The sequence below is a fragment of the Pristiophorus japonicus genome, unplaced genomic scaffold (genome assembly GCF_044704955.1).
Source record: "Pristiophorus japonicus isolate sPriJap1 unplaced genomic scaffold, sPriJap1.hap1 HAP1_SCAFFOLD_1288, whole genome shotgun sequence".
Classification (NCBI taxonomy): Eukaryota; Metazoa; Chordata; class Chondrichthyes; family Pristiophoridae; genus Pristiophorus; species Pristiophorus japonicus.
In genome coordinates this window covers 54,940-81,199 of record NW_027250955.1, presented here as the reverse complement: position 1 = coordinate 81,199, position 26,260 = coordinate 54,940, and the positions used below count along the sequence as shown (strand labels likewise).

The window sequence follows — 26,260 nt, the reverse complement described above, 5'->3', positions numbered from 1 at the left end:
CCCCATTCCCTCCCCATCCCAACCCCATCCCTCCCCCTCCATCCCCATCCCTTCCCCCTCACATCCCCCATCCCTTCCCCTCACATCCCCATCCCCTTCCCTCACATCCCCCATCCCCCCCATCCCTCCCCCTCCCCCTCCCCTCCCCCTCCCCCTCCCCTCCCCCCCTCCCTCCCCTCCCATCCCCCTCCCCCTCCCCTCCCCATCCCCATCCCCATCCCCATCCCCATCCCTCCCCTCCCCATCCCTCCCCCTCCCATCCCCATCCCTCCCCCTCCCATCCCCATCCCTCCCCCTCCCATCCCCATCCCTCCCCCTCCCATCCCCAATCCCTCCCCCTCCCATCCCCCATCCCTCCCCCATCCCCCATCCCTCCCCCTCCCTCCATCCCCCATCCCTCCCCCTCCCTCCCCCTCCCATCCCTCCCCCTCCCATCCCTCCCCCTCCCATCTCCCCATCCCTCCCCCCTCCATCTCCCCATCCCTCCCCCCTCCGGGTATGAAGGGATTATGGAGGAAAGGTGGTTAAATGGAGTTGTGACACAGATGAGCAATGATCTGATGGAATGGGGGAAGCAGGCTCGAGGGGCTGAATGTCCGGCACTTGTTGTTAGTGTTACCAGTAGTTGCCAGTCATGTTTTACTGTGCTGGGCATTCCTTTCGTTAACTGCTGTGATTGTCTGTTGAACCCCTCAGTGCTGTGAAGATGCAGACGCCCGTTCGACACACGGGGCCCTTACTCCAGCTCACACTGGCTCTGATCAAACCCGACGCTGTGGCTCACCCACTAATCCTGCAGGTAGGAGACTTCTGTTAACACCACTCACCCTGTGGGCCTTGGTCACTGCGCCATTTACTGTGACCTTTCGCGACTTCTGCACCTTCCTGTTACGTGTGTGTGGATTGGCCCATAGTTCAGTTAAAGGAAGAACGAAAGTGCCTCGCCCGATCTCGGAACGTCCTAAACGCTTTGTGGCCGATAAGGTGCAGTCCCCACCAATTAAAGCAGCCACATTTAAATTGGCCCGTCGCTTAAAATGGCCAAAAAGCAATGGCCGTTAGCCACTTGCATTAAAGTCCATTTTAAAGTTGGCACTTGGTGCGCCTTAAGTTTATGTCGGGTGGAAACAGCTGTGCTGACGCACTAGTTTGCACATTGTGAATGTGCACTGAATGAACGATAGCACCTCCTTACAGTCCGGTTACCTCTTGTGTGTACTCGAGCTCTTCTAATCTCTGTGCTGTGGGGTTACAGCTGGCACCAAACGCTGACTGCTGCAGCAGACATGGCCGGAAAGAGGAAGTCCATGAGCCTGGGAGCCAAAATCGAGCTCCTGAGCAAGATCGACGAGATGCCCAAGATGAGCCATCGCGATCTGGCCCAGCACCTGGGGCTCCCCAAGTCCACGGTCTCCGACCTGCTGAAGCAGCGGGACAAGCTGTACGGCGAGTGGCACCGGCACTCCAACCCCAACAGGAAGAGGAAGCGTGAGGGGAAGGACGGGGAGGTCGAGGAGGCGCTGCTGCGCTGGTTCCACAACGCCCACGGGAGGGACGCCCACGTCAGCGGCCGCCTTCTCGCCCACAAGGCCAAGCTGCTGGCCGCAGCCCTGGGCAAGCCCGATTTCAACCCCTCCGAGGGCTGGCTCCAGAGGTGGAAGTCCCGGCACAACCTGGTGTTCCGGCGGCCGCAGGGGGAGAAGCCCAGCTCCGGCGGCAGAGGCGCGGAGGAGTGGACCGGGGAGGTGTTGCCCGGGCTGCTCGAGGGCTACGGCCCCCGCGACATCTTCAACTGCGACGAGACCGGCGTTTTGTACCGGTGCGTGGGATACGGCGCGCTGGCCTCGCCGGCCGAGGCCCCCCTGTGCCGGAAGAGAGCCCGGGAAAGACTTTCCGTCATGGCCTGCTGCAACATGGACGGCAGCGAGAAATGCGACCTGCTGGTGATCGGCAAGGCACAGAACCCGCGCTGCTTCCGAGGGGTCCACCACCTGCCTGTGACTTACCGGGCGAGCAAGACCGCCTGGATGACCGGGGACATCTTCTGCGAATGGGTACGGCAGTGGGATCGCAGACTGACGGGCCGTCGCATTGTCCTGATCCTGGATAACTTCTCCGGGCACCCTCGCATCTCCGGACTGCGGAACATCCACCTGGTGTTTCCCCCCGCCGACGCCGCCTGCCTGACCCAGCCCTTGGAGCAGGGCATCATGCACTGCATGAAGCAGCACTACATCAGGGCAATGCGGGAGAAGGTGCTGGAGGAGTTGGACAGCAAGGCGGAGCTGACTGCAGCCCAGTGTGTGAAGAGAATCTCTCTCTTGGACGCGGTGCGCCTGCTGAAAGACTCCTGGGACTCCGTCGACCGGGAAACCGTCCACCGCTGCTTCGGGAAAGCCGGCTTCCTGACGGGCGACGGCGCGAGCGCGGGGGCCAGGCCGGCCCCGGCGGCGCCCGAGGGGATGTCCGAGGAGGAGTTCGCCCACCTGTGTCACCTCGGGGACCACAACGCCCCGTACGAGGCCGAGGCAGACGACATCGGCGAGGTGGTGGATGCCATGCGAGCCCAGAAGGAGGAGGAGGGCGAGCAGGATGCGGACGGCGAAGAGAGTCTGGTCACGCCGGCAGACGTGCGCTCAGCGGTACTGACACTGCGCCGGGCCATGGAGCAGCACCCCGATATAAAACCCGACTGGGAGGCCCTCCGAAAGGTCGACCTGGTCTGGCGCCCGTACTGCCTGAGGAAGGCCATCCAAACTCGCATCCCAGAGTTCTTCGGAGACCTGTAGGACTGATTTTTAATGCAGATAAATGCTTCAATGCATTGTTTTTTTTTTGTTTTTAAAACTGTATTACCTCTTAATTTTGTTCATAGAATTAAACCGCACAGAATGTGGCCATTTGGCCCATCGTGCCAGTACCGACACTTTGAAAGAGCTCTCCAATTAGTCCCCTGCTCTTTTCAGCTAGCCCTGCAAATTTTTATCCTTTTTTTTTTAAAACATATGTATTTGATGTGCTTTCAATAAAGCTAGTTGCATCGCACCCAGTTTTGTTTAATTTATTCAGTAGTGATCGACAACATTCTTGTTATACAGTGGAGTGCTGTAATAGCGCTACCCCGATACACCAGGCAAATCTAGCAGGCAAACCACGTTAGCACCTGCGCGCCCACGATAAGGGGTGGGGACTGTCGGTTTTAAAAGTGTAGCGTTGAAGGAATGTAGGAGACGCAGCCTCCAATTTGCACACAGCAAGGTCCCACAGCTGTCGATTCAGGGATAAATATCAGTTTAACGTCTTATCCGAAAGACAGCACCTCTGACAGTGCAGCACTCCCTTGGCCATGCAGTGGAACTCTCAGCCTGGATTAGAACATAAAAGAACATAAGAAATAGGAACAGGAGTAGGCTATACGGCCCCTCGAGCCTGCTCCACCATTTAATAAGATCATGGCTGATCCGATCATGAACTCAGGTCCACTTCTCTGCCCGCTCCCCATAACCCCTTATTCCCTTATCGTTTAAGAAACACTCTATTTCTGTCTTAAATTTATTCAATGACCCAGCTTCCACAGCTCTCCGAGGCAGCGAATTCCAGATTTACAACCCTCTGAGAGAAGAAATTCCTCCTCACCTCAGTTTTAAATGGGTGGCACCTAATTCTAAGATTATTCCCCCTAGTTCTAGTCTCCCCCATCAGTGGAAACATCCTCTCTGCATCCACCTTGTCAAGCCCGCTCAATGTGCTTATGCACTCAAGTCCCTGGAGTGGGGACTTGAACCCACGACCTTCTGACTCAGTCAGAATGCTACTGATTGACCCATGGCGGAAACCATAGACTATGAGCTTAGAAGGTTGCGGGCTGATCTGATCGAGGTATTTAACATGATAAAGGGATTTGATAGGGTAAATATGGAGACACTATTTCCTCTGATGGGGGAATCAATCTTAAAATTAGAGCTTGGCCTTTCAGGAGTGAAAGGGCAGTGGAAAGCTGAAACTCTCTCCCCCCAAATGGCTGTTGGTGCCGGGGTCACGGAGCTTTCAAGACTGAGATCGATAGATTTTTATTGGTAAGAGTATCAGGGGATTTGAATCAAAGGTGGGTAAATGGAGCTTGGGTGCAGAGCAGCCATAATCTGTATCCGTGGTAGAGCACACTGGAGGGGCTGAACGGCCTCCTCCGGTTCCCGTGTAACAGGCTCGAGGGGCTGAACGGCCTCCTCCGGTTCCCATGTAACAGGCTCGAGGGGCTGAACGGCCTCCTCCGGTTCCCATGTAACAGGCTCGAGGGGCTGAACGGCCTCCTCCAGTTCCCGTGTAACAGGCTCGAGGGGCTGAACTGCCTCCTCCAGTTCCCGTGTAACAGGCTCGAGGGGCTGAACGGCCTCCTCCAGTTCCCGTGTAACAGGCTCGAGGGGCTGAACTGCCTCCTCCGGTTCCCATGTAACAGGCTCGAGGGGCTGAATGGCCTCCTGCTGTGCCTGTGTAACAGGCTCGAGAGGCTGAATGGCCTCCTGCTGTTCCTGTGTAACAGGCGCGAGGGGCTGAATGGCCTCCTCCAGTTCCTGTGTAACAGGCTCGAGGGGCTGAACTGCCTCCTCCGGTTCCCATGTAACAGGCTCGAGGGGCTGAATGGCCTCCTGCTGTTCCTGTGTAACAGGTTCCAGGGGCTGAATGGCCTCCTGCTGTTCCTGTGTAACAGGTTCCAGGGGCTGAATGGCCTCCTGCTGTTCCTGTGTAACAGGTTCCAGGGGCTGAATGGCCTCCTGCTGTTCCTGTGTAACAGGCTCCAGGGGCTGAATGGCCTCCTGCTGTTCCTGTGTAACAGGCTCGAGGGGCTGAATGGCCTCCTGCTGTTCCTGTTGTAAGGGGAGCTTGGGGAGTGGGTTCAAATCCACACTCCCCTTGGGTTCTGTACGTGCGATTTATGAGGGTGGGTGAGTAACGAGGCATCAGACACAGTGGGTAAGAGTGTATAATGGCTAATGTTGTTTAATTAGAATAGTAAACACAAAAATAGAGGGCATAGGAAGAGGTCATAAAATAGCAGTAATGGCAAAATCTCGCAACAGGGAAGGGGAAAACAAGAGGTTAAAACATCCCACTCACACACAACCACACCTCCCACTCCCAACCTTCCTACCAATTCCTATCCTAAATTGAGTCTGTGCGGGGGTTTGAGCTCTACTCACAATCCTATCAACTCCGGGGTTCTGTACGTCAGACTACAGCTGTGAATCCAGGTTATTGAACCAGGTGTCCAGGTCTGCACAGCTCTGCGTGCCCCAGCCTGATGCTTCAGCTATTCTCGCCCTGTCCAGTGTGTTCAGGGTTAACAGCAGCACCTGCTGCCACTTACCAACCAGGAGGTTGGCTCGTGGGTTTTTAGTCTCGACCAAAATCAAAGTTTGCAAAACTCTCTCAGCTCCTTTTTGGTCCACAACTCCCTTTCTCCACAACTGCCTTTTCTCCACAACTGTTTTCTGGTGGTTCTGTGTCCTATATTTATATTCAATTCAGTTCTGGTCTTTTCGTGCTCAAACCCAGTGGGTGGTCCATTGTGTAAGTTTGGGCGGGGAGATAGCTTTGAATATTTAATCAGAAGATGTTACAGGTACACGCCGGTGTGAGGACCAGGGTATTGTTTCAGTGCACATAGGTGCCTGAAAGTGTCTGGGTCCTTTGTTTCTTGTCCTGGGAGTCAGTGGGCCATTCCTGCACTGATTCATAGTTTTGATTCAGAGCTATTGTCCATATTAATTAGGTAGATAATGGCCCACATTCGTAGTTTGATTTGGGGGCGGGGGGGAGAGAGTCATTTTCAAACTGGGCCGGGGAGTCCTTATTGGTTGAGGATTTCCCCACTTCAGGCCCGACTCGACCCCTGATTGGCCTGCCAGAATGCACTTTTCCCCCATTGGCCAGTGCCTCGGTCTCGCTTGTGAGCCAGACTCCACAATGTCTGTATCCGCCCACACGTTTTCCCAGCCTACTTTTACTTGCCCAAAAATGTTCATTTAGTGTATGGAATGATCCCATGTTATTTTTCTTGTCCTTACGGTGTTTCAAGTGCGGCCGTGAATTTTCGAACCCTACACTGTGTAACAGGCTCGAGGGGCTGAATGGCCTCCTGCTGTTCCTGTGTAACAGGCTCGAGGGGCTGAAAAGCCGCCTCCTGTTCCTGTGTAACAGGCTGGAAGGGCTGAATGGCCTCCTCCTGTTCCTGTGTAACAGGCTGGAAGGGCTGAATGGCCTCCTCCTGTTCCTGTGTAACAGGCTCGAGAGGCTGACTGGCCTCCTTCTGTTCCTGTGTAACAGGCTGGAAGGGCTGAATGGCCTCCTCCTGTTCCTGTGTAACAGGCTCGAGAGGCTGACTGGCCTCCTCCTGTTCCTGTGTAATAGGCTGAATGGCCTCCTCCTGTTCCTGTGTAATAGGTTGGAGGGGCTTAATGGCCTCCTCCTGTTCCTGTGTAATAGGCTGGAGGGGCTTAATGGCCTCCTCCTGTTCCTGTGTAATAGGCTGGAGGGGCTGAATGGCCTCCTCCTGTTCCTGTGTAATAGGCTGGAGAGGCTGAATGGCCTCCTCCTGTTCCTGTGTAATAGGCTGGAGGGGCTGAATGGCCTCCTGTCCCTTTATTGCAGGCGTCTCTCAGTGGTGCAGTTAAGTGGAGAGAGTTGAAGTGAGTCTCTATCCCGTGTGGAGAGCTCTCCTTGTGGAGAATGAGGCAGCTGCAGTCCTATCCCTGTCACACCATGGGTGCAGCCTGATCGGGTGCCACATCCTGTACAGGAAGAGTTCCAATATGAGCCGAGCCCACAATGGCACTGCACTTACACCACTGGGCTGGGGGTTTGAGAGCAGGCCTCTCCTATAAGAAAGATCTGCATTTATAGAGCGCCTTTCACAACCTCAGGACATCTCAAAGCGCTTTACAGCCAATTAAGTTTTTTTTGGAGTGTCGTCACTGTTGTAATGCAGCAGCCAATTTGCACACAGCAAGCTCCCACAAATAGCAATGTGCTAATGGCCAGACAATGTTTTTTTTTTAGTGATCTGTTTGTTTGAGGGATAGTATTGGCCAGGACACCGGGGGTTAACTACCCTGATCTTCTGCAAAGTTGTGCCACGGGGTCTTTTCTGTCCACCTGAGAGGCAGTCTGTTTAATGTCTCGTCCGAAAGATGGCACCTCTGATAGTGCACCTCTGGCATTCCCTCAGTACTGCACTGGAAGTGTCAGTCCAGATTATACGCTCGAGTCTCTGAAGTGGATATGAAGAGAGTCATATCCCTTGAACCCACAACCTTCTGACTCAGGCGAGAGTGCTACCCACTGAGCCACGGCTGACACACATTTAAAGGATGGACACGAGTGGGTGAGAAGGGAGAAGCTTTTATTTTACAAACTGGCTAAAACGTTCCCCGGAGATGTCAAAAACTGAAGGTCAAATCCACTGTCGGGTTTTTTCTCACTCTTTTGGGTATGAGACATATCAACCGCGGCTGAAATACTTTTCTAAATTAATTGGTTTATTGACATGAGCACACAACCGTACCCGGGTGTATAACTCGAAAGCAAGAGTCCTCACTCCTGCGAGACTGAGGTTTAATTCTTTATTGCTGCCGTCTTTTAACTACTACTTGTTCGAACGCTCAGAAATCGCTGTAACATGGCTGGGTTTATATTCTCTTGCTGACAGTGCAGGCCGCCTGTAGTTTTACACTCTCTCTCGCTCGCTCTCTTTGTCCTCCCCCTTTGAGAAGGCAGCTTCCTTTCTGGTGATTTTCTTAACTCTAACCTTGTCCTTGGAACCTACAGCACATCTTGAAAAGAGCAGGTAGCAGCAACACTGTCCCTTCCACCGTCTGACGCAATAATCATTTTGATCAACCTGGTCAAGCATGCCTTCTGATTTCGGTCAAGTTTAACGGTTCTGTGTTCTTTCCTCTATCGATAATCAAATTCTGCTCTCAGCGAGTACTCTAACGTTTCTAGCCCATCCTTTTAGTCTTTAAAAGCTGGTGTTAAAAGTCCACATTGAAAAGTCCAAAATCCTTCAGCAATGTTTCATTAATGCAACTCCTTCATTGACTAGTTTTCCACACATTGATGTGGGCTGCGAGGGCAGACTCGCCAGAATGATACCGGGGCTAAAACGGTTACATTTGAGGACAGGTTGCATAAACTTGGCTTAGTAGATTGAGGGGGAATCTAATTGAGGTGTTTAAAATGTTAGAGATTTGATAGGGTAGATAGATAGAGACTATTTTCTCTGGGGAATCCAGGACAAGGGAACACCATGTTAAGATTAGAGCCAGGCCAGTTAGGAGTGAAATGGGGAAGCACTTGTTCATAGAAAGGATAGTGGCAATCTGAAACTCTCCTCTCCAAAAAGCTGGGGGGGGGGGTCACTTGAGGTTTTCAAGACTGAGATTGATAGATTTTGTCAGGCAAGGGTATTAAGGGATACAGAGCAAAGGTGGGTACCTGGAGTTGAGATACAGATCACCCTTCATCTGATTGCATGGTGGAGCAGGCTGAATGACCTGCTGTAAACAATGAAGTGCTATGTGTGCAAAGTGCATGTCTCAATCTTGCAGGAAGCTGAGTGAATTGTCCATTAGCTGCAATACTGATGAGTTCCAGCTGGTGGTACCGCTGAGCTATTGTCATTGTCCATAGCTTCGCCCCCAACAGGAAGCAAGCGGCACTGCATGTCACTGCGCTGCAAACACTGTGTTTGTAGAAAGACCTGGCAATACTGTTCCACGTTTCTCTCTCTCTCTCTCTCTCTCTATGCCACAGCCTTTTGGGGAGAGGAGTTCCAGATTTCTACTATCCCCGTGTGAAGAGGTGCTTCCCGATTTCACTCCTGAACAACTTGGCTCTAATTTTTGAATCTGTCCCCTTGTTCTACATTATAAGAATATAAGAAATAGGAGTAGGTCATATGACCCCTCGAGCCTGCTCCGCCATTTAATGAGATCATGGCTGATCTGATCTTGGGCTCAGCTCCACTCCCCTGACTGCTCCCCATAACCTTTGACTCCCTTATCGCTCAAAAATCTGTCTATCTCCGCCTTAAATATATTCAATGACCCAGCCTCCACAGCTCTCTGGGGCAGAGAATTCCACAGATTTACAACCCTCGGAGAGAAGAAATTTCTCCTCATTTCTGTTTTAAATGGACAGCCCCTTATTCTGAAACTATGCCTCCTAGTTCTAGATTCCCCCACGAGGGGAAACATCCTCTCAGCATCTATCTTGTCATGCCCCCTCAGTATAGAAACATAGAAAATAGGTGCAGGAGTAGATGATTCGGCCCTTCGAGCCTGCACCGCCATTCAATAAGATCATGGCTGATCATGCAACTTCAGTACCCCATTCCTGCTTTCTCTCCATACCCCTTGATCCCTTTAGCCGTAAGGGTCACATCTAACTCCCTTTTGATATATCTAACGAACTGGCCTCAACAACTTTCTGTGGTAGAGAATTCCACAGGTTCACAATTCTCTGAGTGAAGAAGTTTCTCCTCATCTCGGTCCTAAATGGCTTACCCCTTATCCTTAGACTGTGTCCCCTGGTTCTGGACTTCCCCAATATCGGGAACATTTTTCCTGCATCTAACCTGTCCAATCCCGTTGCAATTTTATGTTTCTATGAGATCCCCTCTCATTCTTCTGAATTCCAGTGAATATAAGCCTAGTCGATCCAGTCTTTCTTCATATGTCAGTCCTGCCATCCCGGGAATCAGTCTGGTGAACCTTCGCTGTACTCCCTCAATAGCAAGAATGTCCTTCCTCAGATTAGGAGACCAAAACTGTACACAATATTCAAGATGTGGCCTCACCAAGGCCCTGTACAACTGCATATTTTATATTTTTCAATAAGATCACCTCTCATTCTTCTAAACTCGAAGGAGTATAGGCCCAACCTGCTCAACCTTTCTTCATAAGACAACTCCTTCATCTCAGGAATCAACCTCGTGAACCTTCTTTGATCTACGTCCAATGCAAGTATATCCTTCCTTAAATACGGAGACCAAAACTATACGCAGTACTCTAGGTATGGTCTCACCAATGTCCTGTACAGTTGTAGCAAGATTCTCTGCTTTTATACTCTATCCCCCTTGCAATAAAGACCAACATTCCATTTGCCTTCCTGATCACTTGCTGTACCTGCGTACTAACTTTTTGTGTTTTATGCACAAGGACCCCCAGGTCCCTCTGTACTGCAACACTTTGCAATTTTTCTCCATTTAAATTATAATTTGCTTTTCTATTATTTCTGCCAAAGTGGATAACCTCATATTTTCCCACATTATACTCCATCTGACAAATGTCCCCCCCGCTCCCTCACTTACCCTGTCAATATCCCTTTGCAGATTTTTTGTGTCCTCCTCACAATTTGCTTTTCCATCCATCTTTGTATCATCAGCAAACTTGGCTACATTACACTCAGTCCCTTCATCCAAGTCATTAATATAGATTGTAAACAGTTGAGGCCCCAGCACTGATCCCTGTAGCACACCACTAGTTACTGTTTGCCAACCTGAAAATGACCCATTTATCCCAATTCTCTCTTTTCTGTTAGTTAGCCAATCCTCTAATATGTTACCCCTAATCCCGTGAGCTTTTATCTTGTGCAGTAACCTTTTATGACACGAGATCTACTGGTTACCTTTATAGACCCTGCTCATTGCATCCTCAAAGAACTCCAGCAAATCTGTCGAACACGATTTCCCTTTCATAAAACATGCGGACTCTGCTTGACTGTATTATGATTTTCTAAATGTCCTGCTACTGCTTCATTAATAATGGATTCCAGCATTTTCCCAATGACAGGTGTTAGGGTAACTGGTCTATAGTTTCCTGCTTTCTGTTTCACTCCTTTCTTAAATAGGGATGTTACATTTGCGATTTTCCAATCCGCTGGGACCTCTCCAGAATCCAGGGAATTTTTGTAGGTTACAAACAATGCATCCACTATCTGTCCAGCCAATTTTTTTAAGATCCTCGGGTGCAGGCCATCAGGTACAGGGGACTTGACTGCCTTTAATCTCATTAGTTTGCCTAATACCTTTTCTCTAGTGATAGTGATTGTATTAGGTTCCTCCCTCCCAATAGCCCCTTGATTATCAATTGTTGGGAAACTTTTAGTGTCTTCTACCGTGAAGACTGATACAAAATATTTGTTCAAAGTCTCTACCATTTCTCTGTTTCCCATTATTAATTCCCCAGTCTCATCCTCTAAGGGACCGACGTTTACTTTAGCTACTCTTTTTTTTTATATACCTGTAGAAGCTCTTACTGTCTATTTTTATATTTCTTGCTAGTTTACGCTATCAAACTATCATCTCTCTATTATTTTGTTAGTCGTCCTTTGCTGGTTTCTAAAAATTTCCCAATCATCTGGCCTAACCATTATTCTTCACAACATTGTATGCCATTGTTTTCAATTTGATACCATCCTTTACTTCCTTAGTTAGCCACGGATGGTTCATCATTCTCTTCGAGTCTTTCTTTCTCACTAGAATATATCTTTGCTGAGAGTTATGAAATATTTCCTTAAATGTTTGCCACTGCTTATCTACCGTCTTGCCCTTTAATCTATTTTCCCAATCCACTTTAGTCAACTCTGCCCTCATACCTTTGTAATTGCCTTCATTTAAGTTCAGAACACTAGTTTAAGACCTCGCTTTCTCACCCTCAAACTGAATTTGAAATTCTACCATGCTGTGATCACTCTTCCCAAGAGGATCCTTTACTATGAGATCATTAATGAATCCAGTCTCATTACCAGATCTAACATAAGAACACAAGAAATAGGAGCAGGAGTAGGCCACACGGCCCCTCGAGTATGCTCCGCCATTTAATAAGATCATGGACTCAGCTCCGCTTCCCTGCCCGCTCCCCATAACCCCTTATCCCCTTATCGTTTAAGAAACTCTCTATTTCTGTCTTGAATTTATTAAATATTCCAGCTTCCACAGCTCTCTGAGTCAGCAAATTCTACAGATTAATAACTGACAGAAGAAATCCCTCCTCATCTCTGTTTTAAATGGGCGGCCCCTTATTCTAAGATCATGCCCTCTAGTTCTAGTCTCCCCCATCAGTGGAAACATCCTCTCTGCATCCACCTTGTCAAGCCCCCTCATAATCTTATACATTTCGATAAGATCACCTCTCATTCTTTTGAATTCCAATGAGTAGAGGCCCAACCTACTCAATCTTTCCTCATAAGTCAACCCCCTCATCCTCGGAATCAACCTAGTGAACCTTCTCTGAATTACCTCCAAAGCAAATATATCCTTTCGTAAATATGGAACCCAAAACTGCATGCAGTATTCCAGGTGTGGCCTCACCAATACCTTATATAGCTGTAGCAAAACTTCCCTGCTTTTATACTCCATCCCCTTTGCAATAAAGGCCAAGATACCATTGGCCTTCCTGATCACTTGCTGTACCTGCATACTATCCTTTTGTGTTTCATGCACAAGTACCCCTAGATCCCGCTGTACTGCAGCACTTTGCAATCTTTCTCCATTTAAATAATAACTTGCTCTTTGATTTTTTTCTGCCAAAGTGCATGACCTCACACTTTCCGACATTATACTCCATCTGCCAAATTTTTGTCCACTCACTTAGCCTGTCTATGTCCTTTTGCAGATTTTTTGTGTCCTCCTCACACATTGCTTTTCCTCCCATCTTTGTATCGTCAGCAAACCTGGCTATGTTACACTCAGTCCCTTCTTACAAGTCGTTTATATAGATTGTAAATAGTTGGGGTCCCTGTGGCACCCCACTAGTTACTGATTGCCAACCCGAGAATGACCCATTTATCCTGATTCTCTGTTTTCTGTTAGTTAGCCAATCCTCTATCCATGCTAATATATTACCTCCAACCCTGTGAACTTTTATTTTGTGCAGTAACCTTTGATGTGGCACCTTGTCAAATGCCTTCTGGAAATCCAAATACACCACATCCAGTGGTTCCCCTTTATCCATCCTGTTCGTTACATCTTCAAAGAACTCCAGCAAATTTGTCAAACATGACTTCCCCTTCATAAATCCATGCTGACTCTGCCTGACCGAATTTTGCTTTTTCAAATGTCCTGCTACTGCTTCTTTAATAATGGACTCCAACATTTTCACAACCACAGATGTTAGGCTAACTGGTCTATAGTTTCCTGCTTTTTTACTGCTTCCTTTTTTAAATAGGGGCGTTACACTTGCAGTTTTCCAATCTGCTGAGACCTCCCCAGAATCCAGGGAATTTTGGTAAATTACAACCAATGCATCCACAATCCCTGCCGCTACTTCTCTTAAGACCCCAGGATGCAAGCCATCAGGTCCAGGGGATTTATCTGCCTTAAGTCCCATTATCTTACTGAGTACAACTCCTTAGTGATTGTGATTGTGTTAAGCTCCTCCCCTCCTATAGCCCCTAGGCTATCCACTGTCGAAATATTGTTAGTGTCCTCTACTATAAAGACTGATACAAAATATTTGTTCAGAGTTTCTGCCATCTCCATGTTCCCCATTACTAATTCCCCGGTCTCGTCCTCTAAGGGACCAACATTTACTTTAGCCACTCTTTCCCTTTTTTTCGACCTATAGAAACTCTTGTTATCTCTTTTTATATTTCGGGCTAGTTTACTTTCATAGTCTATCTTCCCTTTCTTAATCATTTTATTAGTCATTCTTTGCTGGCTTTTAAAAGCTTCCCAATCTTCTGTCCTCCCACTAGTTTTGGCCACATTGTATGCCCTTGTTTTTAATTGGATACTGTCCTTTATTTCTTTAGTTAGCCACGGATGGCTATCTTTTCTCTTACACCCTTTCCCCCTCACTGGAATATATTTTTCTTGAGAGTTGTGAAATATCTCCTTACATGTACACCACTGTTCATCAACCCCGTCCTACACTTTAATCTATTTTCCCAGTCCACTTTACCCAACTCTGCCCTCATATCTTCATAGTCTCCTTTATTTAAGCTGAGTACGCTGGTTAGAGATCCAACTTTCTCACCCTCCATCTGAATTTGAAATTCAACCATACTATGATCACTCATTCCAAGGGGATCCTTTACTAGGAGATTGTTTATTAATCCTGTCTCATTACACAGGACCAGATCTAAGATCACCTGCCCCCGGTTGGTTCCATTACAGACTGCTCAAGGAACCCGTCCCTTACGCACTCTATGAACTCCTCCTCAAGGCTATCCTGACCAATTTGATTTGTCCAATCAATATGGAGGTTAAAGTCACCCATGATTATTGCTGTTCCCTTTTTACAAGCCCCCACTGTTTCTTGGTTTATGTTCCGACCAACAAAGTTGCTACTCTGAGGGGGCCTATAGACTACTCCGTTGCTACTCTCTGGTTGGGACTGCATTGTGTGTGGATAGAAACATAGAAAATAGATGCAGGAGTCGGCCAATTGGCCCTTCGAGCCTGCACCACCATTCAATATGATCATGGCTGATCATGCAACTTCAGTACCCCATTCCTGCTTTCTCTCCATACCCCTTGATCCCTTTAGCCATAAGGCCCACATCTAACTCCCTTTTGAATATATCTAACGAATTGGCCTCAACAACTTTCTGTGGTCGAGAATTCCACAGGTTCACAATTCTCTGGGTGAAGAAGTTTCTCCTCATCTCGGTCCTAAATGGCTTACTCCTTATCCTTAGACTGTGACCCCTGGTTCTAGACTTCCCCAACATTGGGAACATTCTTCCTGCACCTAAACTGTCCTGACCCGTCAGAATTTTATATGTTTCTATGAGATCCTCTTTCATTCATCTAAATTCCAGTGAATATAAGCCTAGTCGATCCAGTCTTTCTTTTTATGTCAGTCCTGCCATCCCGGGAATCAGTATGGTGAACCTTCACTGCATTCCCTCAGATTAGGAGACCAAAACTGTACACAATATTCAAGGTGTGGCTTCAGCAAGGCCCTGTACAATTGCTGTAAGACCTCCCTGCTCCGATACTCAAATCCCCTCGCTATGAAAGCCAACATACCATTTGCCTTACTCACCACCTGCTGTACCTGCACGCCAACTTTCAAAGACTGATGTACCATGACACCCAGGTCTCATTGCACTTCCCCTTTTCCTAATCTGTCACCATTCAGATAATATTCTGCCGACCTGTTTTTGCCCCCAAAGTGGATAACCTCACATTTATCCACATTATACTGTTGGGTTCCGAGGACCCACCTGCTCCGCCAACGCTTAGTGTCGCAGCTCGCCCGTGGAGAATGGTCAAGGTGAGGGAGCAGTCCCATGGGGCAGTGACCCCATGCCCCCTCCCTTCCCCCAGGGTGGTCCAAAGGGCTGTGATTCCCCCCAGGGTGGTCTGTGGGGTTGTGATTCTCTATAGGGTGGTCCGTGGGGCAGTGATTCCCCCCCCCCCCCCCCAGCGTGGTCTGTGGGGCTGTGATTTCCTCCCCCCCAGGGTGGTCCGCGGCGCAGCGATCCCCAGGGTGGTCCGCGGGGCAGTGAATCACCCCATGGTGGTCCGCGGGGCAGCGGTCCCCATGGTGGTCCGCGGGGCAGCGGTCCCCATGGTGGTCCGCGAGGCAGTGAATCCCCCCATGGTGGTCCGCGGGGCAGTGAATCCCCCCCCCCAGGGTGGTCCGTGGGGCAGTGAATCCCCCCCCCCAGGGTGGTCCGTGGGACTGTGAATCTCCCCAGAGTGGTCCGTGGGGCAACGATCCCCAGGGTGGTCCGTGGGACTGTGAATCCCCCCCAGGGTGGTCCGCGGCGCAGCGATCCCCAGGCTGGTCCGCGGGGCAGTGAATCCCCCCAGGTTGGTCCGCGGGGCAGTGAATCCCCCCAGGGTGGTCCGCGGGGCAGTGAATCCCCCCAGGGTGGTCCGCGGGGCAATGAATCCCCCCAGGGTGGTCCGCGGGGCAGTGAATCCCCCCAGGGTGGTCCGCGGGGCAGTGAATCCCCCCAGGGTGGTCCGCGGGGCAGTGAATCCCCCCAGGGTGGTCCGCGGGGCAGTGAATCCCCCCAGGGTGGTCCGCGGGGCAGTGAATCCCCCCCAGGGTGGTCCGCGGGGCAGTGAATCCCCCCAGGGTGGTCCGCGGGGCAGTGAATCCCCCCAGGGTGGTCCGCGTGGCAGTGAATCCCCCCCAGGGTGGTCCGCGGGGCAATGAATCCCCCCAGGGTGTTCCGCGGGGAAGTGAATCCCCCCAGGGTGGTCCGCGGGGCAGTGAATCCCCCCAGGGTGGTCCGCGGGGCAGCGATCCCCAGGGTGGTCCGTGGGGCAGTGAATTCCCCCCAGGGTGGTCCGTGGGACTGTGAATCCCCCCAGGGTGGTCCGCGGGGCAGTGAATCCCCCCAGGGTGGTCCGCGGGGCAGCGATCCCCAGGGTGGTCCGTGGGGCAGTGAATTCCCCCCAGGGTGGTCCGTGGGACTGTGAATCCCCCCAGGGTGGTCCGCGGGGCAGTGAATCCCCCCAGGGTGGTCCGCGGGGCAGCGATCCCCAGGGTGGTCCGTGGGGCAGTGAATTCCCCCCAGGGTGGTCCGTGGGACTGTGAATCCCCCCAGGGTGGTCCGCGGGGCAGTGAATCCCCCCAGGGTGGTCCGCGGGGCAGCGATCCCCAGGGTGGTCCGTGGGGCAGTGAATTCCCCCCAGGGTGGTCCGCGGGGCAGTGAATCCCCCCAGGGTGGTCCGCGGGGCAGCGATCCCCAGGGTGGTCCGCGGGGCAGTGAATCCCCCCCAGGGTGGTCCGCGGGACTTTGAATCCCCCCAGGGTGGTCCGCGGGACTGTGAATCCCCCCAGGGTGGTCCGCGGTGCAGTGAATCCCCCCAGGGTGCTCCGTGGTGCAGCGATCCCCCCAGGGTGGTCCGTGGGGCAGTGAATCCCCCCAGGGTGCTCCGTGGTGCAGCGATCCCCCAGGGTGGTCCGTGGGGCAGTGAATCCCCCCAGGGTGCTCCGTGGTGCAGCGATCCCCCCAGGGTGGTCCGTGGGACTGTGAATCCCCCCAGGGTGGTCCGTGGGGCAGTGAATCCCCCCAGGGTGGTCCGTAGGGCAGCAATCCCCAGGGTGGTCCGTGGGCCTGTAATCGCTCACTGTGCTAATGCCTGTAGCTCCATGCCACCTATTGCTGACTGTTGATTGCAGGCGATCCATCAGAAGATACTGGACAACAACTTCATCATCCTGATGCACAAGCACTTAAAATGGGGTCAGGAAGAGTCTCGGAAGTTTTATGCGGAGCATTCAGGTATGGGTCCACCTTCCTGGGAATATTGGCAAGTGCGTTCACATATTCCCTTTTGCTGCTGTTGAAAATTGAAACGATGGTATACAGTGTATAATATAAAAGAAAGACTTGCATTTATATAGCGCCTTTCACGACCACCGGTCGCCCCAAAGTGCTTTACAGCCAATGAAGTACTTTGGGAATGCAGTCACTGTTGTAATGTAGTAAACACGGCAGCCAATTTGAGCACAACAAGCTAATTATGTTGGTTGATGGATAAATATTGGCCAGGACACGGGGAGAACCCCCTGCCCTTCTTCGAAATAGTGCCACGGGATCTTTTACATCCACCTGAGAGAGCAGAAAGGGCCTCATTTTAAAAACAATCAGCAGAGTACTGTCGAAGGGGCAGTACTGAAGGAGCGCCGCACTGTCGGAGGGACAGTACTGAGGGAGTGCAGCACTGTCGGAGGGGCAGTACTGAGGGAGGGCAGCACTGTCGGAGAGGCAGTACTGAGGGAGGGCAGCACTGTCGGAGGGGCAGTACTGAGGGAGTGCAGCACTGTCGGAGGGGCAGTACTGAGGGAGGGCAGCACTGTCGGAGGGGCAGTACTGAAGGAGCGCTGCATTGTCGGAGGGGCAATACTGAGGGATTGTTAGAGGGACAGTACTGAGGGAGTGCTGCACTGTTGGAGGGACAGTACTGAGGGAGAGCTGCACTGTAGGAGGGGCAGTGCAGAGGGAACGCTGGACTGTCGGGAGAGCAGTACTGAGGGGCGCCGCACTGTCAGAGGAGCAATACTGAGGGAGTGGGGCAGTACTGAAGGAGCGCTGCTCTGTCGGTGGGGGCGGGGGGCAGTACTGAGGGTGAGCCGCACTGTCGGAGGAGCAGTACTGAACGAGCACTGCACTGTCGGAGGGACAGTACAGAGGGAGTGCTGCACTGTCGGGGCAGTACTGAGGGAGCGCTGCACTGTCGTAGGGGCACTACTGAGGGAGTGCTGCACTGTGGGAGGGGCAGTACTGAGGGAGAGCTGCACTGTCGTGGGGGGGGGGGGGGGGGGGGCAGTACTGAGGGAGAGCCGCACTACAGGAGGGGCACTACTGAGGGAGTGCTGTTCTGCAGTACTGAGGGAGGGCTGCACTGTCAGAGGGGCAGTACTGAGGGTGCGCTGCACTGTCAGAGGAGCATTACTGAGCGAGCATTGCACTGCCGGAGGGGCAGTACTGAGGAAGTGGGGCAGTACTGAAGGAGCGCTACACTGTCAGAGGGGCCGTACTGAACAAGCACTGCGCTGTCGGAGGGGCAGTACTAAGGGAGAGCCGCACTACAGGAGGGGCAGTACTGAGAGAGAGCCGCACTACTGAGGGAGTGCTGTACTGCAGGATTGGTAGTACTGAGGGAGTACCGTACTGAGGGAGCGCTGCACTGCACTGTAGGAGGAGCAGTACTGAGGGAGCGCTGCACTGTCGGGGGTCAGTACTGAGGGGGTGCTGCACTGTTGGAGGGGCAGTATTGAGGGAGCATTGTACTGCCGGAGGAGCAGTACTGAGGGAGCGCTGCATTGTCGGAGGGGCAGTACTGAGGGAGTGCTGCCCTGTCGGAGGGGCAGTACTGAGGGAGTGCTGCACTGTAGGAGTGGTTGTACTGAGGGAGCACTGCACTATCGGAAGGGCAGTACTGAAAGAGCACTGCACTGTCGGAAGGGCAGTACTGAAGGAGCACTGCAGTGTCGGGGGGCAGTACTGAGGGAGCGCTGCACTGTCGGAGGGCAGTACTGAGGGAGCGCTGCACTGTCGGAGGGCAGTACTGAAGGAGCACTGCAGTGTCGGGGGGCAGTACTGAGGGAGCGCTGCAGTGTCGGGGGGCAGTACTGAGAGAGCGCTGCAGTGTCGGGGGGCAGTACTGAGGGAGTGCTGCACTGTCGGAGGGGCAGTACTGAGGGTGCGCTGCAGTGTCGGGGGGCAGTACTGAGAGAGCGCTGCACTGTCGGAGGGGCAGTACTGAGGGTGCGCTGCACTGTCGGAGGGGCAGTACTGAGGGTGCGCTGCACTGTCGGAGGGGCAGTACGGAGGGAACACTGCACTGTTGGAGGGGTAGTACTGAGGATGCGCTGCACTGCACTGTCGGAGGGGCTGTACTGTGCACTGCACTGTAGGAGCTGCTGTCCTTCGGAGGAGACGTTAAAGACCCTGTTCAGGTGGATGAACTACATTGTTTGGTCTGTTTTCTTCATTTTTCATTCATGTAAGTGTCTTTCTCTGATTTGTATCTTTACAGGCAGATTCTTCTATCAGCGAGTGGTGGAGTTCATGGCCAGGTAGGTTTTACAGTCTCTCACACAGAAGTCCAGCTTTCTGGCGTTGGCACCTCCTGCATTGTACCTGTGTTGGCTGAGTTGCCTGTCCTTAAACCTCGCTGTTTCACCTCTGTGTTTATCAGCGGACCCATGAGAGCATATATCCTGGCTCACGAGGACGCTGTCTCGCGCTGGCGCCACCTGATGGGGCCCACCAGGGTGTTCCGTGCACGCTACACTGCTCCGCAATCGATCCGTGGTGACTATGGGCTGACGGACACCAGGAACACCGCGCACGGGTCAGGTGAGGCTACCCAAACACCGGTTCCATTCAAACAGCTTTACTGGGACCAATGAAGCCGTCGCTAGAGAGCCCGGTAACCTTCTTCATCTCTGACGCCCAATCTCGCTCTGATTTCTCTTTCGCTTCCATTGATATTCTACTTTAACTTTACCTGCCTTTATATTGAAGAGTATCTCAAACAGAGGCAGCTTTAGTCTACCATTACGTAACCTAATCATAGAAATTTACAGCACGAAAGGAGGCCATTTCGGGCCATCGAGTCTGTGCCAGCCGACCACAAGCTATCCAGCCTAATCCCACTTTCCAGCTCTTGGTCCGTAGCCCTGTAGGTTACAGCACTTTCAGTGCACATCCAAGTATCTTTTAAATGTGGTGTGTGTTCCTGCCTCTACCACCCTTTCAGGCAGTGAGTTCCTGACCTCCCCCCACCCTCTGGTGAAGACATTTCTCCATATATCTCCTCTAAACCTCCCCTGATTACTTTAAATCTATGTCCCCTGATTGTTAACCCCTCTGCTAAGTGAAACAGGTCCTTCCTATCCACTCTATCTAGGCCCCTGATAATTTTATACACCTCAGTAAGGTCTCCCCTGTTCCAAAGAAAACAACCCCAGCCTATCCAATTTTTCCTCATAGCTAAAATTCTCCAGTCCAGGCAGCATCCTCGTAAATCTCCTCTGCACCCTCTCTAGTTCAATTACATCTTTCCTGTAATGTGACCAGAACTGCACGCAGTACTCTAGCTGTGGCCTAACTAGTGTTAATACAGTTCAAGCATAACCTCCCTGCTCTTGTATTCTGTGCCTCGGCTAATAAAGGCAAGTATTCCGTATGCCTTCTAAACCACCTTATCCACCTGGCCTGCCACCTTCAGGGATCTGTGGACCTGCACTCCCAGGTCCCTTTGTTCCTTTGCACTTCTCAGTGTCCTGCCATTTATTGTGTATTCCCTTGCCTTGTTAGCGCTCCCCAAATGCATTACCTCACAATTCTCAGGATTGAATACCTTTTGCCACTGTTCTACCAACCTGACCAATTCATTGATATCTTCCTGCCGTCTACAGCTTTCTCCTTCATTATCAACCACACGGCCAATTTTTGTATCATCTGCAAACTTCTTAATCATACCCCCTACATTCAAATCTAAATCATTGATGTATAACCACAAAAAGCAAGGGTAATAATCTCTGGATTACTACCTGAGCCACTCACAAATTGCCATAGGGTCAAGACAGTTAAATGCGTGGCACCAGTACTGGCGTCCTGGCGAATCGAATAACTCGGGCTGTAGATAGAGCTTTAAACTAAGGGGAAATTTGGAGATCTAAAGAGAAAGGTCAGTGCAATAGAGCAGTGTAGCGATTGGGGTAAAAATAAGCAGAGTGTGACAGGGAAGGACAGAGTTTAATGGTAGCAGTGCGGCAGAGAATAAGGTCAAAGCAGGGAATAATGGTGAAAAAATTATATTAAAGGCTCATTATCTGAATGCACAGAGCGTTCCTAACAAGATAGAGGCACAAATAGAGATGAATGGGTTTGATCTAATAGCCATTACAGAGACGTGGTTGCAAGGTGAGCAAGCTTGGGAACTAAATGTTCCAGGGTACTTGACATTTTGAAAAGACAGGCAGAATGGTGAAGGAAGGTGGGGCCAGCCCTGATAATAAAGGATGACATAAGGACAGTAAAGGGAAAGGATCTTGGCTGGAAAGGTCAGGAAGTAGAATCCGTATGGGTGCAGATAAAGAATAACAACGGCAGAAAACACTGGTAGTAGTATATAGGCCCTCTAACAGTAGCTATTCCGTTGGACAGAATATTAATCAAGAAATAGTAGGTGCTTATAATGCAATAATTGTGGAAGACTTTAATCTTCATATAGACTGGACAAAATCAAATTGGCAAAGGTAGTCTGGAGGATGAGTTCATGGAATGCATTCAGGACAGTTTCCCAGAACAATACTTCATGGAACCAACCAGGAAACAGGCTACTTTAGATCTTGTAATGTGTAATGAGACAGGGATCATTAGCAATCTCATAGTAAAGGATCCTCTGGGGCAGAGTGATCATAATACGATGTCCCATCACTTACTTCTACCACTGCAATATTGATATGAATTTGGCTAAGTGACAGGAAACTGCAGGAAGGTGTACAGTGGTGTTCCCCAGGGGTCGGTACTGGGACCACTGCTTTTCTTTATCCATATTAATGACTTGGATGTGGGTGTACAGGGTACAGTTTCAAAGTTTGCTGATGACACAAAACTTGGGAGTATAATAAACAGTGAGGAGGATAGTGATAGACTTCAAAAGGCCATAGACAGGCTGGTGGAATGGGCGGACATGTGGCAGATGAAATTTAACGCAGAAAAGTGCGAAGTGATGCATTTTGGTAGAAAAAATGAGGAGAGGCAATCTAAACTAAAGGGTACAATCCTAAAGGGAGTGAATGAACAGAGAGACCTGGGGTATATGTGCACAAATCGTTGGGCAGGTTGAGAAAGTTTACAGGATCCTGGGCTTCATAAATAGAGGTATAAGAGTAAAGATGCGAGGCGATTATGATGAACTTGTCTAAAGCACTGGTTCGGCCCCAACTGGAACACTGTGTCCAATTCTGGGCACCACACTTTAGGAAGGATGTGAAGGCCTTAGAGACGGTGCAGAAAAGATTTACAAGAATGATTCCAGGCATGAGGGATTTCAGTTAAGAGGACAGACTGGAGAAGCTGGGGATGTTCTCCTTGGAGGAGAGAAGATTGAGAGGAGATTTGATAGAGATGATCAAAATCACGAGGGGTCTGGACAGAGTAAATTGAACAAAACTGTTCCTATTGGTGGAAGGGTCGAGAACCAGAGGACACAGATTTAAGGTGATTGACCAAAGGTGACATAAGAAAAAACGTTTTTACGTAGCGAGTGGTTAGGATCTGGGAATGCAAGGCCTGAAAGGGTGGTGGAGGCAGATTAAATCATGGCTTTCAAAAGGGAATTGGATAAGTAGCTGAGAGAAAACATTTTGCAGGGCTACGGGGAGAGGGCGGGGGAGTGGGACTAGCTGAGGTGCTCTTGCAGAGAGCCGGCACGGGATCGACGGGCCGAATGACCTTCCGTGCTGTAACTATTCTATGATTCTATGATTGGTGGTCCCCAGCCTCACTCCCTCACGAGTTACTCCTACAATAACACCAGTCATTACCGGCACCACCCAGCACTGTCAGTCAGCGCTCTGCCGAGAGCAGGCAGGTGAACATTTCAGGTGTACACTCTCCATCCAATCTCTGGCCAGGCCCGGGATCTCCTCCGGGCTGGGCTCTGATGACTTATCTAACAATATCAGTGTATTAGTGCAGGAGGGTGGGTTAGATATTTCTGAAGAAGCCCCGCCCTGAATGAGAGAAGTACTGAGTCTCCGACTCCTAATGCTCTAAGACCGCTTGGTGTGGGGGGAGTTTAGCCACGGAGGGATTTGAAAACACAGATGAGAATTTTAAAATCGAGGCAGTGCTTAATCGGGAGCCACTGCGGATCAGCGAGCACAGTGACGATGGGTGAGCAGGACTTGGAGCGAGAGCTACTAAACGGCCTGCACTCTCCCCTCCCTGTACCAGCGTGAATGGCCCTGCTGCCTGAACGTACGATGAGCAGCGAGATGGCCGGGGTCCAGTTTGATCATTGACCCCAGTGGAGTTTATCACCCGCTCGACATTAGTTGTGTGTGCAGCACCTCGTGAATCCGTGTCCTGTTTCTCTCTCTCTCTCTCTCTCTTTCCCTGTTCCCCATTGGTTTGATTTGAAGGTTGGAGCTGTGCTTGCTCAAGACTACTACACCAGGGCTCTGCCCGCTGCTAACGGCCTGTGCACTGCACTTTAAACAAACTGCCTCGGTTTGACCCAGCGATCTTCACTTATAGAATCACTATAAGACTAGTGCTGCACAGAAGGAGGCCATTTGGCCCTTCGAGTCCACGCCGGCTTTTTCAAAGAGCAATCCAGTCAGTCGCACTCCCCCGCTCGTTCCCCAAATCCCTGCCATTCTTCTTCAAGCAGTTATCCAATTCCCTTTTGAAGGCTGCTATCAGTGTTCACCACGCTGTCAGGCATCGCATTTCAAATCCCAACCACTCGTTGCATGAAAAAGGTTTTTTCTCATGTTGCCTCTGGTTCTTTTACCAAATTCCTTAAATCAGTGCCCTCTGGTTATCAACCCTTCAGCCATTGGAAACCGTTTCCCTTTATTCACTCTTATTTAAGCACTTCATGATTTTGAACACCTCTATCAAGCCTTCTCTACTCCAAGGAGAAACAACCCCAGCATCTCTCGTGTAACTAATCCCTCATCCCTGGAACCATTCTAGTATATCTCTTCTGTACCCTCTCCAAAGCTGTCACATCCTAAAGTGCGGTGGCCAGAATTGGACACAATATTCCAGTTGAGGTCGAACCAGTGTTTTCTGTAGGTTTAGCATAACTTCCTGGTTATTGTACTCGCTGCCTCTATTTATAAAGCCCACAATCCCATATGCTGTATTAACTGCTTTATTAACCTGTTCTGCCACCTTCAATAATTTGTGCACAAACACCCGCAGGTGTCTCTCTTCTTGCACCCCCTTTAAAATGGTACAATTTAGAGTGTATTGTCTCTCCTCATTCTGCCCACCAATATGTATCACCTCACACTTCTCTGCATTCAATTTCATCTGCCACGTGTCTGTCCATTCCACCAGGCTGTCTGTCTTCCTGAAGTCTATTACTACCCTCCTCACTGAATTACTACACTTGCAAATTTTGTGTCATCTTCAAATTTCAAAATTGTGCCCCTTTTGTTGAAATCAGTTTATTTGTATAAATTGGATATACACTAAAATGGGCTGTGGGATGAATTGAAAAGCTCTTTCACAGAGCCGGCACAGGCACGATGGGTCGAATGGCCCCTTCCTGTGCTGTCGGGTTCCATGAAATTCAAATCATTTAACTGTGCGGAGTTTTGGTTTGATAAACGGAGGTTGAAAAATCTAATTCACAGAACTCTCTCTGACCCTGAATCCTCTGTGAATTAGGAAGTTCAGTACACGAGTCCACTGAGGTCTGAGTGTTTAGAAATGTCACTCTCTGCTCCGTTCCGATGCGTGTTTCTTGTTTTCTCTTTCAGACTCGCCAGAATCGGCAGCAAAGGAAATCTCCTTCTTTTTCCCAGAGTTCAAGGAGCAGCAGTGGATCAGCACGGAGGAGATGTCCTATCGCCAGGGGCAATACTTCTACCATCCAGAGAAGCAGGTGCACCTGCTCCGGGCACGCCAAACTCAATCAGACCAGGGTCGAGGGTCGAGAGCACTGACTCAGGCCGGGGTCGAGGGTTGAGGGCACTGACCCAGGCAGGGTTCGAGGGTCGAGGGCACTGACCCCAGGCAGGGATCGAGGGTCGAGAGCACTGATCCAGGCCGGGGTCGAGGGTCGAGCGCACTGATCCAGGCCGGGGTCGAGGGTCAAGGGCACTGACCCAGGCAGGGGTCGAGGGTCAAGGGCACTGACCCAGGCAGGGGTCGAGGGTCAAGGGCACTGACCCAGGCAGGGGTCAAGGGCACTGACCCAGGCGAGGGTCGAGGGCACTGACCCAGGCAGGGGTCGAGGGTCGAGAGCACTGACCGCAGGCCGGGGTCGAGGGTATTGACCGCAGGTGTTCAGTTCTATTTTGATGCTCATTGAGTGGAAACAAGCAGGACCAGAGTTTCTGTGGATGCTCGCGATCAGTGTGGTCAGCGATGCTCGCAGTCAGCGATGTCGGGGTCTCCTGTGTGGGTCTCCATGACTCGGTAGCGAGTGTGTAAACAGTCCGAGGACAGTAAAGGCCTCACTCCAGTGTGGAACTCCAGCCCCTCATCACCCAGACCGGGCTCCATGGAACATCGCAACGTCAGACATCGCCGTTTATAAATGAAGGAATTTTATTCCATGTGCTTGGATAGTCCTGAGCATTCCACATCTCCTGGGCTGGAAACTCTGGGCCATCCCCATCTCCTGGACTGGACGCTCCCGCAATCTGTCTCGCTCACTCTGAATATTCTCATTTATTTTAGTATCTGATGATCAAATAAAAGTTTCTATATTTTTATCAAGTAACAGTGTGAGTTCACAGCTATATATGTTCACTCGCAGCCACATCATTTTATTTCTGTTGTTGCCATGGAGGTTATAATATTTTACTGGTGTTACATCCAGGTTTTAAACTATTTGTTTTCCGGTGGTGTTGCATAAGCTTTTCCCTGAATCTGTTCTTCTTTCTCCCGCTGGGGCAGGATTCCAAAGTCCATGCCCCCTGTGCCCTCTCGAAAAGGATATTCCCCGTGGGAGAACATAAGAACATAAGAATTAGGAACAGGAGTAGGCCATCTAGCCCCTCGAGCCTGCTCCGCCATTCAATAAGAT

The 26,260-nt window shown here is 50.7% G+C and overlaps 2 protein-coding genes across 2 annotated transcripts; both read left to right on the top strand.

Annotated features, from left to right (window-relative positions):
- The first annotated feature begins 724 nt into the window (after positions 1-724).
- LOC139242276 (tigger transposable element-derived protein 4-like) lies at positions 725-3,045 on the top strand. Its single transcript, XM_070870305.1, has 2 exons — positions 725-799; positions 1,256-3,045. The coding sequence occupies exon 2, from the start codon at positions 1,287-1,289 to the stop codon at positions 2,787-2,789; it is 1,503 nt and encodes a 500-aa protein (XP_070726406.1). The 5' UTR covers positions 725-799; positions 1,256-1,286; the 3' UTR covers positions 2,790-3,045.
- Positions 3,046-3,825: 780 nt separating this feature from the next.
- Positions 3,826-25,195, top strand: nme6 (NME/NM23 nucleoside diphosphate kinase 6). Its single transcript, XM_070870304.1, has 5 exons — positions 3,826-3,909; positions 17,148-17,250; positions 19,511-19,550; positions 19,673-19,833; positions 24,987-25,195. Exons 1-5 carry the CDS (start codon positions 3,826-3,828, stop codon positions 25,193-25,195), a joined length of 597 nt encoding a protein of 198 aa, XP_070726405.1.
- Positions 25,196-26,260: the final 1,065 nt, after the last annotated feature.

Bases quoted from the DNA above. Each gene is read 5' to 3' on its own strand.
- LOC139242276 (XM_070870305.1), top strand. From the start codon at position 1,287: ATGGCCGGAAAGAGGAAGTCCATGAGCCTGGGAGCCAAAATCGAGCTC.
- nme6 (XM_070870304.1), top strand. From the start codon at position 3,826: ATGGCGGAAACCATAGACTATGAGCTTAGAAGGTTGCGGGCTGATCTG. The intron at 17,251-19,510 runs GTATGGGTCCAC...GTATCTTTACAG, and splicing joins GTTTTATGCGGAGCATTCAG to GCAGATTCTTCTATCAGCGA. The intron at 19,551-19,672 runs GTAGGTTTTACA...TGTGTTTATCAG, and splicing joins GTGGTGGAGTTCATGGCCAG to CGGACCCATGAGAGCATATA.